This window comes from Phytophthora parasitica, assembly GCF_000247585.1.
Source record: "Phytophthora parasitica INRA-310 unplaced genomic scaffold supercont2.14, whole genome shotgun sequence".
Lineage (NCBI taxonomy): Eukaryota > Oomycota > Peronosporomycetes > Peronosporales > Peronosporaceae > Phytophthora > Phytophthora nicotianae.
Window position 1 is genome coordinate 676,313 of NW_008649000.1, and position 14,290 is coordinate 690,602.

General features: G+C 49.3%; 5 protein-coding genes across 5 annotated transcripts; 2 read left to right on the forward strand and 3 right to left on the reverse strand.

The window, feature by feature from the left end:
* Positions 1–1,186: 1,186 nt before the first annotated feature.
* On the reverse strand, positions 1,187–5,279 carry PPTG_08569 (hypothetical protein). The gene has a single exon (XM_008902690.1). It carries the CDS (start codon positions 4,956–4,958, stop codon positions 1,527–1,529), a length of 3,432 nt encoding a protein of 1,143 aa, XP_008900938.1. The 5' UTR covers positions 4,959–5,279; the 3' UTR covers positions 1,187–1,526.
* On the forward strand, positions 5,263–5,916 carry PPTG_22264 (hypothetical protein). Its single transcript, XM_008902847.1, has one exon. It carries the CDS (start codon positions 5,367–5,369, stop codon positions 5,700–5,702), a length of 336 nt encoding a protein of 111 aa, XP_008901095.1. The 5' UTR covers positions 5,263–5,366; the 3' UTR covers positions 5,703–5,916.
* Positions 5,917–7,011: 1,095 nt separating this feature from the next.
* PPTG_08570 (hypothetical protein) lies at positions 7,012–7,539 on the reverse strand (the record flags this gene model as incomplete). Its single annotated transcript, XM_008902691.1, has 1 exon — positions 7,012–7,539. One exon carries the CDS (start codon positions 7,537–7,539, stop codon positions 7,012–7,014), a length of 528 nt encoding a protein of 175 aa, XP_008900939.1.
* A 2,510-nt stretch (positions 7,540–10,049) lies between these two features.
* On the forward strand, positions 10,050–10,917 carry PPTG_08571 (hypothetical protein; the record flags this gene model as incomplete). Its single annotated transcript, XM_008902692.1, has 3 exons — positions 10,050–10,155; positions 10,226–10,320; positions 10,384–10,917. 3 exons carry the CDS (start codon positions 10,050–10,052, stop codon positions 10,915–10,917), a joined length of 735 nt encoding a protein of 244 aa, XP_008900940.1.
* Positions 10,918–13,927: 3,010 nt separating this feature from the next.
* On the reverse strand, positions 13,928–14,168 carry PPTG_22265 (hypothetical protein; the record flags this gene model as incomplete). The annotated part of the gene is made up of 2 exons (XM_008902848.1): positions 13,928–13,977; positions 14,030–14,168. The coding sequence occupies 2 exons, from the start codon at positions 14,166–14,168 to the stop codon at positions 13,928–13,930; spliced, it is 189 nt and encodes a 62-aa protein (XP_008901096.1).
* Between the last annotated feature and the right edge of the window lie 122 nt (positions 14,169–14,290).

Genomic DNA, 14,290 nt, shown 5'->3' on the forward strand with positions numbered 1-14,290 from the left:
TCACCAAGATACTAGCGGACCAATGGACAACATCACGTTCTGGTACTATGGGAACAAACTATATAAAATAGAGAAGTGAAAAACGACGTCAATTAGCGACACTCTTTGAAAACCGACAGTCCAACACTTTTTGACATGCAGAACAAGTTCCAACCTTCGTTCGAAGCGCCAACCTCGGGTGGTACTACAACGAATTAGATAGCAGAAGCATTACAAGCCTATTTGATCGGGTATAAAATGCTAATTTCCGGTTTTTTTTTCCAGTACATTCGTAAATCTGTACTGTTGAACATTTTAGCAAGCTCTAGTAAGTTTTTCACGTTTCGAATCAGCCGCAATTGAAGCGGTGAGATAGGCCAAATCCCGTAGTTTTAGACATATTGGATTCCAGACAAAAATTGTAATCTCAACTTGCCGCTTCCAACCATTTTGCTAGTGCAGTGATCCTGCGGCGAGTGCAAATAGCTTTGAGGTAGCGCAGTGCGATACAATCTGTATGGGTCAAACTGGGTCAAACAGACTGCAAAAATACAACGATGAACGGATTCTACAAAAAAAAAAAAAACAATCTACCAGTTTTCTCTTGTTACTTCGTCTTGGGGTTTGACAACCTGCGTTTAGGCTGCCTTCTGGGCTAGTTTATGCTGCTTTAATTCGATGACGTTACCAATTGTACAAATGAACCTTTAGAAGCGACAGAGTACACTCTTCTCCTTTAGCTCACGAAATGCCAGATGCACGGCAGATGTTAAGCCCTCGCTAGCAATCTTGCGAGTTTGAGACCAAGACCGATAGCCCTTAACTATCAGATACGGACAACTTGACGCCAAAATATGCTTTAAACATGCTACTTTTGCTCAACATGCAGCTTAAAATTTGATGTCAGCTAAATGTTGTGCGAGATAATATGGTTGATTACCCTAATTGTACATGCATTATATATCGTAATCGCAATTCTGTATTCGTGGTTAACCCACTAGTATATTTCGCAGTGCAAAATATGCAGCAAGGCTTTGGTCAGATAGTGAAACTTTTAACTTTTTGTTTTAACAAAGGGTTTAAGCTCGTGCGCACTTACATATCTGGTGTTTATTTGATTTTTACTTCGAAGCCTCGTAGCATACAATTCGCGATATGGTGTCGTTACTTAGCATTTGCGGATGCAGCTGGACTTGTGGCGAATAATGTTGTATATAAACTCATGAAGAGGACCTCGCTTCGGTTGCCCCGACCGGTGGTCGGCCTCTAAATTACGTTTGGCTGGCGTTGTCCACTGTACCACAAAGGAACTTTGTAACATCTTGTCCTGGTCCGTCTGCGTTTGTACTTCATCGTGTTTGCACGGTTGCATGCTATGATAGCGCTGGAGGGTTTTATCCGTGCTTTCAATCCAACAACATATTTACTTCGAAGTATTTGAGTTGTAAATTTTAGTACGTACTCTATGCTTTTACTCTTGTAGTTTTGTCATCTTGTACTTGTAGTCTCGTGTAGTCTGCACTTGGATGATCGCTATTTCACTCAATTCATACAACAGCGGAAGAGTGGAGCTCCTGCTCCAATTCACGTAGGAATAACGCGAGGTAGTCCTGATCTACTCGCCGCATAGTAAGCTTCTGCTGTAGAGATACATAACCAGCGAGCTTTAGTAGCTTGATAATGCTGGGTGTCGCCTTAAGCATCTTAGCGTAGCGAATATCGTCGTGCTGCAGCGTACGGAACTTGGAGCGCACGCCCTCGCGGTGCAGAGACCGCAGTACTTTGAAAATGGAAGTGAGTTTGCGTGCTCGTTCCGTGTCGGACGGGCACTCGCAGCGGCAGCTGGCCAGGCACGCACGGATCTCACGTACGGCTTCGTCCACTTGGTGTGCTGTCGGGACGCGGTCAGGAGCATCGTCGCTCCACGAGGGCTTCTCAAAGTCATAAAGGGGCTCGCCAGACGATGCGCCACCCATTTGTTTTGACTGGAATGGGAGTGAGGAACTACGAGGACGAACCAGTCCTGCCATGAGTTCACGAAGCTCGTCACGTTCGTCTCGACCAACTGAAGGAAGCGGTGAAGATGGCGAGTCCGCTGGGTTAATGGGGGATGACGTCCCAGCTTCGGCCTTCCTCTTCTTGAGCAAGGCCCCCAGATCCTCCTCCACAAAGAACGCGTCGGGTCCCTGGTATTTCTTGAATTGAGGCTCGCGGAGATCATCACTGCTGAGCAGCGACAAGTTGTCGGACGAGTCATCGTAGCTTTCCTCATCAGACGATGACGAGGCGTAGTCATCGTCACCGTATCTGGTGCCACCAGTAGTACCTAAAGCTTGCAAATAGGAGCCTTCAGAAGGAGCCATATATGTTCCGTTGGTACCAGGTGTTTGTTTCTTCTTGGTGCTTTCGTGACTGTCATTTAGACCACCATTAACTTTGGGCTTAGCTGGTAGCGAGTGACGAATTTTGTGAGGAGATTCCGGTAGTGGTGGGGGTGGAGGGGGACTGATTGGGGCCTTAGTCACTGTAGGAGGCAGTGGAGGCGTCGATGACCTCGACAGAGACTTCTTGGAGCCACCGCTAGCTCGTACGGGAGTCTCACTGGAGGCCATCACACCACGTAGTTCAGATACCAGGTCTTGTGTCGTTAAGCCTCTCGACCCCATCGCGTCAGAAGGCAACGACATTGCCCTAGGGCCCGAGGAAACGGAGGAGGCTGCATCTCCGAGTATAGGATTGTTGTCGTCGCCGCGATCGCCGAAGATCTCGAATACGCTTTCAATTTCCATCCGAGCTGAGCGATCACGCACGGCGTCTAATCTCTGACGGGCTCGTGCTTCAGGCTCGGGCTCGTCACTGTCAATAACTGATAGTTTCCGCTGCGCGTCTTCGAGACTGCGCTGCAGATCGAGGATTTTCTTCTCCAGCTCATGGATCTCGGTTGCGCGGCGTACGGAGGCCGCAAAGTTATGTGACGAGTGTCTATCGTCCTCATCCTCATCGTCGTGCTCGGGCTGGTACGTGGCCATGATTTTCTCGTAGTTCGAAGCTGAGTATGGGTCTGGGTCATGCATCGAACTGTCGTCACTGTCGGTCGGATAACTCGCAATTGATGCCGAGCCCACAGACGATGCATCATCATCGAGTTCTTGGTCATCTCCAGTGTCAATAGCAACGAGAGATTGACGTTGTTGCCGCTCTCCTACGGACAAGAAAGCCTGACCAGCCTGTCTTGTTGCTTTGGCTGCAGCGAATGTGATACGAGCAACCGAATTAAACTGATCGGGTGTCATTTCACCATTCCCACCATCACGGAATGAATCTTGACTGCGGTCACTTGGCCCAGAGTAATACATTGCAGGCGCTGCGTTCGTAGCATTCGCTAGTGCAGCATCAAAATTTGATACGGAGCTCTCCAATGCTTCACGAATGCTCGTGATCTCGCTGTACATGTCATTGTACTCTTCCGTCACATCACTATGTTCATCCTGTCGCTCTCCATATGCTGCCTCGGACATTGTGAGGTTAATCGTGTCTCGAACTTCGCGAATATGCGTCACAACATCCGTGAGCGCCTGCATCTTGTCCTGAGCACGTGACTGCGGACTGACGTCGATTTTACGCGCAGGATTGGCAGGTTTCAGCTCGGTATCTGACGCTTCCAGCACTTCCATAGCCAGATCACTCTGTCGACGGTCACGATCTCGAGATTCGCGCATGTGGAAGATCATATCCTCATAAGAATTGTGCTGCGGACTACGCAGGCCTCGAATGTACGACTCCGTGTCGTTAGAAGTAGACGACGCCGGTTCATCTCCTGTACCTGTAGCACTCACCGCCGAGAGCTGTTGTTGTCGTGCTCCAGCGCTTGTCATACAGGCAGAACACACGCGTAAGTGGGTGATATCAAAGATCGGCTCCTCCAGTTCTCGTAACAAAGCACATGACGAACACACCACTTCGCCACAAGTTCGGCAATGGTGTTTGCGACGGAAATAAAACCCTCGTAGGCAAACCGCACACGCCTTACGGTCCGAATTGGGAACCCACTGCCACTGCTCCACGAATCGTAGACTGCTCACTCTCTGTCGTGCCACAAGCCCCGGAATCTTGGCTACTGCACATACAGTTTTCTTCATAAGTTCTTCTAATACTCCACGTACAATTGGATTGAGATCCCCGTCAATCTGGCAGATCGAAGTCACCTTAAACGTGTTCGGCTGGTGCGTTTTCGACACTATGATGCCCATTCGGGACAGATACCCCCTCGCAATACCGAAATTCTCCAAAGTTGGTACCTCTCGATCTCTAGAAATCGATTCCTGGACACAGAACCCCACGACACTCGAGCCAGGATGCGGCTTTTTCTTTCCTGCGTACTCCAAATAACAGAAATCCAAGATCTTCTCGTCTTCTCCATGTCGCGGTCGGTGGGTCTTAAAGGCATGCCACTTTATGGCACGATACGAATACGACGCTCTAGATGGCGTTCTATCGGTAGCGTCGCTGCCAGATCGTGCCGAATGTTGCGGGAAGGTGAACAACGTCCTGCCGTCCACAAACGCGTCGCCGTGCATATACCGCATGGCCTTCCTGAAGTCTTTCGTCTTGACCTTCGCGACAGCTCGTAAGATCTCGTCCACTTTCGTGTCGGTCAGCTGTACACTGGCCTTGAGCAACGTAGACGCGTGTGTGGACTTGTTGGACGGCTGGAAGTCCAGGAAGTTGGCGCGTTGGCAGGAAACGGAAGGCTCGTCCTTAGTCTCGATACTGAGGCGGGACCGCCCCGGGATCCGCGATCTATGGCTGCGGTGCGCGGAGCCATCGGTGCTGCTCCACTTGTACGCACAGTCAGCGTCCTCAATGATGCGGATAAGCTGCGTCACGCGCTCCTTACCCAGCCGCTTGTAGTACTTCACCTCCTCTCGACTCAGCGCTATCTGCGGGAAGAAGCCATCGTGCAGGGGAAACTCGAGCATAACAGAGTGCAGAATTCGCTGCCCCCAGTGCGGAATTGGTCAGCTGCGTGCAACTTGAAGACTGAATGAATGTATGGGGTAGGTTAGGTGTTTGCCTTTTTCCCCAGTCGAGCTTTCTTAACGCTTGCAGGTGGTCAAAACCTGCCGGGCTTCGTCGCTGCCTGGATGTATCCTGCGACGGAGGAATCGAAGAGTGAACGGGGCCGAGTGGCTCGCGTTGGCGCACGCGAAACGCTGGGGATTAGAGTGGCCCCGTACTGAGGGAAAGAGGCGGCTTCCGGTAAGGAGCCGTGTCGTGCAATTGTAGCTGCGAGCGAGCTTTGGAAGGCGGGCGATTGGTCGAAAAGAGACCAGAAAGGACGCAAGTGTTGCAGAAGACGATGGGTACAGGCACAATAGACTGATGCGATGTCTGCGACAAGGTGCCGAGTTGACTGTCTTGTTCCTCTTGACTCGGAGGATAGAGAGGCTCGTGTGGCTTGTCACGTTGCTCATAATTGTCGACAGGCAGTTTTCGGATTATTGTCGCCTTTAGGCGTGACGGGCGCACTTCCGGAGGAAAATGCAGGCAGGAAAATCGGTGGCTTGGCGAAGGGGTGCGCACGTACGCGATCGATGGACGATGACGACTGCAAGATACTCTTCCGCGAGGGTACGGCGAAACACGGAGAGGACGCGGATCTTGCGGCTGTCAGGCTGTGGCAAACTCCACTACACCACGTTGCTGTTACTGCGTTCCGTTAAGCTGCTGCTGCTTGATCATCACAGCGTAACGCAGCGATTTTTGGACAACACCGATCAGTCTGGTCTCCGATTTGGTGCTTGAAGCGCAGCGACATACATGCGTGTACATCTCCTGCTGCTACCAGCTGTTTTACAAGTTGAAGCCCGACCCGATAAGCAAGCACATCGCGAGTCAAGTAAGTACACTATTGCTATTAATACCACTCGATCCGACTTGATGATCTAAAAACTTAGCGAAAATCTTAGTCCACGACTAACGAATGGAACATTAGGAAGACTTTGCGGTATCAGGAATGGCATACCATCGCATCGAAAGCGTATGGATCTACAACCACAACGTCGGCGCGTGCAGTGGCGCCTGTAGCATAACGTCGTCGCCACACAGACAGACAAGGCGTGTTCTCTCTGATGCAAGCGTCGCAAAAGATATGGCCCGCTTACTTAATGCTGTTGCTGTCGCATTGCCTACTTCAAGAGTGATGAGAGAGACACACTATCAATCTTTTTTCTCGCATTTCAAATGGCGCATTTTTCTGAAGTCACAGCGTGTGTCTCGCCATTTAGCATGCACACTGATACAATAAGTACCAAATGGATCTTGAAGTGCATCCAAATCAACACAGTGCATAACTGTACGTGAAGACGCCAATACGCAATAAAGCTGTTTTTGGACTCGTGGCCGCAATTAACACAGCGTAACTGTGGTGTTTGCTCCGTGAAGAACTAACTTAACGGTGGCGCTGGCTTCCCTTTAATTCTAGTATCGCTTCCCACAACCAAAAGTATCGTACATAATTGCCTGGGGTGAGATCTCCAGTAGTGTTTCGCCTGGCATATCCTCAGATGTGCGTGGCTCAATGCAGTGCTTCACTCCCACTCCCGCTCTGTTGTCCAAGTCATTGCACACAAGAGCAATAGGATCCCAAAGAGGCGAAACCATTCTTCCAATTTGTTCACACAGCAGTAGCCTCAGGAATAACGGGTAGCAACGCTGTATCCCCAGAGTTCTTTCCAGAAAGCAACCAAAGCTGCAGCGAGCCAAAACACAGTGTGAGCGCATCCACAGTATCTGCAACCGCGACGTTGGTTGGTAATTGGTTTCGCTCGTATAGAACGAACTGATTTTGTATTTCTCAGTTTTTGGACTTCACTTGAACCGGAATCAGTGACGCCTCCTTTCCTTTGTGAAAAAATAGGGATTACCAAATCTGCCTTCGTGTAGATCTCGAGGAAACATCCCAGCTACACGACACCCCAGTAGTACCCAACACAATCCTTCCGCTGTCTCGGAAAATAGTTAAAAGAAATGTCAGAAACCCAGTTGCCAGCAGTCCCACTTGGATTGCCAACTCTTAAAAGAAGCCGATGTTGTCTCGTCTTCAGTAGTTTGTCTCTCCATCTTTACATTTGGATCAGGACCAACTAGTGCCTTCATGAAAAGCCCCACGCTTACGAATTGCCCCGTGAACTGACAATTGTGATGATTCTGAGCCGCGATCTCCGTCTCCACTACGCAAGAATCCATCGTGAGAAGTAGGGCAATGCGTGCAATTACATCATCCACGCCACCAATGTCCATCATCTTGTTAACTAGCAACTTCTTGGGCTGTGGCAGGATACAGCTCAACAACGCAAGACTGCAGCTGTACCACACCTTTGTGGCTTCTAGCTCCAGTACTGGTTCCGACGAGTAACTACTCAAATGCTCGTTATTTCCATAATTCACGTAGGCCAGAATCGCCATGAAATCGGCCACCGCACGATACACTAGTGAAGAACTTGAATATGGACGCAGCCCAAGTCGACACAGCATCGAAGCGACTCCAAACATGGTCATTTCATCTTAGCATTTCAGGTAACGTGTATCTCTTCCTAGCAACATCTTCCGTACTGCAAGACTAAGGACGCTTTGAGTCGCTATTACTTCGTTGTTATATTTCCTCGTTGACGCATCAAATGTACTCTTCCAGAGTGGTCGACCTATTGAAACAAGTTGCTTCCAGGCTTCGTCTTTATCGCCAGGACGCACGGCATCTTTGTAAGCGAATATCGGTTTAGTGTGGCCCTCATCCTTCCAGTAGACATCCATCGTATGTGCAAGCACAAAAGGCAGAACAACGGGACATCATTATCTGCTCGTATCGATATCTTCGCTGTTTAATGGTTGATCAATTTCTGGACTTTTGTCTACCATGACAGCAAAACCACCGGCATGGCGATAGCACTTCTGGATGTTTTGAATTGCACTATTGAGCGCGAGTTGCAGCAAGCGAAGCTTATTAAATCCATTGTGAGTTTTCGTGACCAGTTCTCTGGCTTCATCGATAGCTAAAATCACCAGTCTTTTTTTTTTTTGCTGTCCACGATAGCCCTCGGGTGATTATATTTTCGCACTCGTTCAACCCCATGCAGCGCGTCCATAACATCGGAATCAATGCTAGTAAGCTGACCGAGACATTCTGAACTAACGCTCTCCTAGATCTGTTGAACGTTGTCGAATATTACCTCCAGACACGACGTCATCCCGCTAAAGTGTGGCGGTCCTTGAAAGCCATTGTCAGAGGGTTCACGTAGCCTCAGGAAACCCACTCGATTGACCGACACGCACGCAGGTGTACAATACTTGCGCTGTTCCGTGTAGCTCAGGACTCGTCATCCGTGACAGCTTCCATAGTAAACGACTTTTACCAAATCCAGAGCTCTGTATGAATGCCACATACGGCGCTTTATAGTCGTCAGGAGTTGTCTCGTATTTCCCCCCAACAGCGTTAAACGTATTCCTGAAATTTGATGTGCGCATCTCCTCGGTACTCGATTTGCGTGAATGCAATCCCCAGTCGCTCACGCAGCTCTGCGGTGAATTATTTTAGAGGTGGTTGGTTAGCAGTACGGATCGCGGTCTTAGCGTCTTCAACGGCGTCTTTGGCGACCTTGAAAGCAACGGAAAATGAAACAAAGTTGTCTCTGTACTCAAGCATTATCCACGCTACAAACGCATTTCGGAGATTGCCATATCCGTCCTGGTAGCAACTCAGTGTCAGAAAGCGGAAATGATTCGGATGCCATCCGATTGACCTCAACACCCCACACATTCTTTTTCTTTTTTAACGATGTCGTGCTGCGTTCTTTTATTTTATTATATTCTCTAAGAAAATGGATATAGAAAACAAGCACGTTCAACCAGCTTTTAAAATATAAACCTGATACAGTGCTGCTACAAACTATAGTCGCACCTTCAAATTTAGTTGTAGGTGAAGCAATTCTTAAGTTAAGCAGCTGCTGTTGCGCCAGTAGGTTTTAATCATAAAAGCAAATATGAACAACAAGAGCGTTTCTGAAATGGAATGGTAGTGCAAACACAATCGAGAGAATTAGGTTAGGAAAGTGTTCTAAATCATAGATGCACTTTATTTATCATCAAAAATAAATATTTGTAGGCCGAAAACTGGTGTACAGCCGGTCTCGTTACGAAATAAAATCCTAACGAACAACCTTAAATTGTAAATTTAATGTTCACAACCCGGGCTCAGAATTTCTTTTAGAGCTCAATAACCTGTCGGTGTATGCGCATACAGACCGCCAAATGAGTTCTGTAAGTCGTCCAATACGTTATTTCAGTAATAAATACAAACTAAAACGTACACGCTTTAGGCGAATCTGAACGTAAAACCATTTTTCAAAACTCCACATCCCCCAATGAAGTGGACGAGACCACTCATTTTCTGGTAAGCTAGCTGGAGTGAACAAAAGCAATCAAACTTTACCAACCTGCTGCAGTATGCGTCTCAATGTCGCTTAAAGGTACTCTCCAAGGTCCCTGGAACCATCAAGTTTTAGGTCGTTGCGAGGAAGACTTGAGTCGATGTGAGAAGTAGCTGGAAAAATGAAAAGTGAGATTGCAATTAAGAAAGAAATACATCAGCGCTTCCGATCTTCCTACTCTTGGCGAGTCCTGACTTTGTGTTCAGCCAGGTTGCAGTTGAAGAACAGATGATGACCCAAGCATGATGGCGCCGCTCCCGGTAGTGGTGGTATGGGCGGGCCTTTTCGCCCTTTGAAAAGATTAGGCGGCGACTATTCGCCTAAACCCCTCGCCTTTTCGCCTTTTCGCCTTTTCGCCTTTTCGCCCGCATACCAGATTTATAAAATCTACTTTTTAAGAAAGAGGTGTCACAACTCGTTATCCTGTTCTTGGCGTCTCCGGTGCTTCCGCTTCTTGTGGTCTCGTTGCCTTCCATGACCTTGCCCCCCCCCCCCCCTCGGGATGTGGCCTCTGTGGATTCTTTGGCGGCTGTTGTTCTCGTGGCCTCGGTGGCGCCGGTGTTCTCTGTGGCGCCCGTATTCTCGATGACGCTTGGGGTCTCCGTGGCACCCGTGTTCTCGTTGGCGTCTCTGGTGTTCGTGGTGCACGTGCTGGTGTTGGCGTCCTTGGTATCGTTGACTCTAGCTCCATGTCGGCGCCCGTTCTCTCGGTGGCGCCCGTGTTATTGTGGCGTCTGTTGCCGTTGTTGGCATCCATGCAGTAGTTGGCGTCCGCGTTCTCGTTGGCGTTAGGTCCGTGTTGGCGCCCGGGCTCCCTTTCGGGCCAGAGATGGAAATTTTGGCGTCCGTGTTGTCGGTGCAGTCGTTGGCGGTCGTGTTGGCCCCGTGATCTCTTTGGGGCTCGTGTTTGTGCTGGCAGCCGTGCAGTGGTTGGCGTTGGGTCCGTGTTGGCGCTCTCTTTGGGGCCCGTGTATTCGGTGACGCCCGTGATGTCGTTGTTCGCGTTGACGCTGGTTTGGGTGCCGCCCGTGTTTTCGGTTGCGTCCGTGTTCAGATTGGCATCCGTTGTGTTGGTGGCGCCCTCGAGTTTGCCGTGGCTCATATGGCGTCGTTGGCGCGTGTGATCTATGCGGCGCTGGACTATCTCGTTGGTGTGGGAGTTTGCTGCTGCGCCCGTCTTCTCGGTGGCACCCATACTCTTGTTGGCATCCATTTCCTCTGCGGCACTTTTGCTCTCTCGTTGGCGTCCGTCTTCTCGCTAGCGCCCGTGCTCTCGGCGTCGACGCCGGTGTTCTTGTTGACGTCCATGGTCTCGGTGGCGCTTGTGGTATCGGTTGCGTTGTTGTTATTTGCTGGAGTCCCTGTTCTCTACAGCGCTCGTATGCTCTGGATGGTGTCCATCGTCTCGCTCGCACCCGTGCTGTTGTTGGTGCCTGTGTTCGTTGGCACATGAGATCTCTGTGGCGCTGGACTCTTGTTGGCGTTCGTGTTCTCGGTGGCACCCCTGTTCTCGCTGGTACCCGTGCTGTTGTCGGTACCCGTGGTTGCTGTGGCGCCCATGCTCAAGTTGACGCGTGTGATTTCTGTGGCGCTGGGTACTCGTTGGCGTCCGTGTTCTCTGTGACACTTGTATTCACGTTGGAGCCCGTGCCGTCGCTGACGTTGTGTTCACATCAGTGTTCGTGTTAACTGTGGTTTGTGTGATCTTTGTGGCCTTGTTCTCGATGTTGCCTCGGGCATCGTGTCGTCCGTGTTCTTTGTGGTGCTCGTGTTCTTGTTTGTACCCGTGGCATCCTTGACGCCAGAGCTTGGCACCTGTGGAACCGTTGAAGCCTGTGTTTAGCACCTGCGTTCTGGTCGGCTCCCGTACGCCTGTGGTCTCAGCTGCGTGATTGCAGTGTCTTTTCAAGAGCTGTGGACAAAGTCAAGGAAAATGTCGACAAATTACTATGGATTTTTCTGCCCAAGATCGTAGACGAAGAGCGACGTGCAGCTCTGCTACTGCGGCATTTGAGCAAGAACTCATACCATCTGCTGCGGAATGAATATGTGCTTCAAATGTCAATGCTGGTGGTTTTATTATGCAGTTGATTGGTGAAACCTATGATCGTTTTAACAAAGGCACGGTGGCTATGCTACAGGTGCTATCAAACCAGAGAACATCGCAGAGAGCGAAGACTTTAGAGCTCTGATACCACCTATCCTTTTCTCCTGTGGAAATTGGGGATCGTCGGCCTCTGGAAAAGGTGTTGTAGCAGGTGGAGGGATCATTTCGAACTCCCAATTGTGGTATGAATCACTGTGAGGTGCAACGAAGGCACTCCCAAGCTCATCATCTTCCAGTACTTCGCTGAGATACTCTTCCCAGCGGGGGAATATCTCCTCTCCATCTAGACCATCGCCAATATCGTCTAAGTCATCGTCGTCGGTGGATTGAGCTTCTTCCTGCAATGGCGATACTGCTGGAGTAGGTGTTCGTGGGCGATCCGGACGGATATATGTTTGTGACGAAGGGGTACTTAGACGAGGTGATCTACGTAATGGTGTTCTGCCGTGGGTTGACGTGTTGGTTGGCGTCTGTGCCGTGGGTGGCCGCGATGGTACCAGGGGAGTACTTGCGATTGGAGAGAAAGGTGTTGCTTGGACTGCGTCTCCTTGTTGGCTTATAGGAGACAGTCTATAGCTAGCTTGCAGGCTGCACCTCATCCCCAGTTCTATCTACCAGCGGACGCTCAGTAGGGTCTAGTATCCGAGCACCTGTGAGCTCACGTTGTTCTGGTTTGTGGTCACATTCCCGTATGTATTGACGAATACACTGTATGTCCTGGGATTTTTGAGACGTCATCGTATTTCTCTTCGGCGTATGTATCATACCCAGCTCGCTAAACAATCTTTCTGTTGTCGCGGTATTAACTGAGATGGATAATAAGCGGATTGCAAGATCTGGCAATACACTTGCCGGATTTTCTCTTTTAACATGCTGCCAGAACTTGACAGCGTCGAAGCGAAACTCTTTAGGGTGTGCAGACGTTAGCGTGTTTTCAATCCATTCGATCAAATCGCTTCGAATACAATCGAAATCATCTCCAATCAGTCGGCGATAGTAGTACACGGAAAATTTTGCGAGTTGTGCCGATCATACTAGTTTAGGTGCATCTTTGACATCTTGAATTCGCTGTTGTTCTTCTGAAATGTCAGCTTGCTCGTCAACCAGCAATCTACCCTGGACAAGGCGTTCCTCAACCTCCAGAACTCTTTTTTATGGTCGGTCTCCTCAATTAACTTTCGACAGTCATCAGCAGTGGCTGGATTGAGTAGAAATGTCAGCACGTACAGTGGTTGCTCGCACTGCCCCCATCGAGATTCCACACAGTTCACCAATTCACAACGATAGCTGGCTAGAACTCCATTGAAACCTACGAAAATATCTCTGAAAGATACCACTACATCAGCCATTGTGTTTTCATCCCTTTGTAATCGATACGATGCTTCTGACAGTGGTGCAATTAACGCTTCCGCTTCCTCCAGTTTCCTCCAGAATGCAAGATCACTAAATACTGCCAAGGAACTTGGGAAATCTCTGTAGCCACGGTACTTACTACCCAACATTTCGAGTGAACTTCGAACTCGAAGAAGAGACGCAAAACAACTTTGCATACTGTTCCACCGTGTCTCGCAAAGCGTGAAAAGAGCTAGCGGTTTAGCGTAGCACTCCGCCATCAATGCCCTCGCCCTTACTAGCCATTTTGATGACGATGCATTCAGGCACTTCACAGCAGCTGTTGCGTCCTTAGCAACATCGGCAAATGCTGACTTTAGGACTGCTTTAACAATGTTGTTAATATAGTGCGCGAAACAAAACAAAAACACCATATTAGGCCAACGTAAGGCCAAAATACGGCGAGCCCGGCCACATTGACCCGCGTTATCAGTTACACCAGCTCCAACATTCCACTCTTCGTTTACCACCTGGTTCAAAATCGTATCCATCTCTTCCGCGATGGCTGCTCCGTCATGCCGACTTCCCGCTTGTGGCAACGAATATGTAAGGTAATGCCCAAATAGTTGAAGTTGGCAACCCAGCAAATGCTCACGAGAAATATTCTGCCACAAATCAGATAGAAAATTCACATATCCTCCTGTAGTTATCTGCTTCTGCTTCAAGTTCTGAATCTGGATGTCACGGCAATGAGCGGCATGGCTTTTCAAAATGCGGCCTCCTAGTACTCGCCTTGAAGGGAGATACGAGCCAATACCGGGGCACAGATACTCAAGCAGTGCTTTTGTACACGAACGTTCAATGAAAAGATCTGGTAGCAAATTTCCAGCCTGAAACTCGACAAGCAGTCTCTCCAACTCTTGTTTTTGGCTCTTCGAAAAGCGTCGCTGGGATTTAGTCTTTGGGGGTGTTCGTTTAGCTGACTTTCGCCGAGGTGGCGACTTCGTAAACACCAGACGAGTGTTTATTGGCCGCTGTCTGCCTCCTTGCCCTGATCCACTGGAATCATCATCACTAGAATGCGCTTGTGTAACCCCAACAGTAGATCGATAAGCTTCACACTTACGCAGGTGACCAACGTAGTTGTAAGAGCGCCCAAGAATAAGTTCAGGTGGTTTCAAGTCCGGGTTCATGTTGTAGGCAAGGGAACAATGTTTGCATGTGTAGAACGAGTATTTACCTTTGCTCTTGGGAACCTCACGCATCAACTTGAAATGATCCCGTTCGGAAACGTGTGGTCGTACCATAATTACACAAATTTGCGGCGTGCACTACCAATGCGGATATCACGGACGGCAACGAGAACACGAGCTCCAATGAGAAGGGG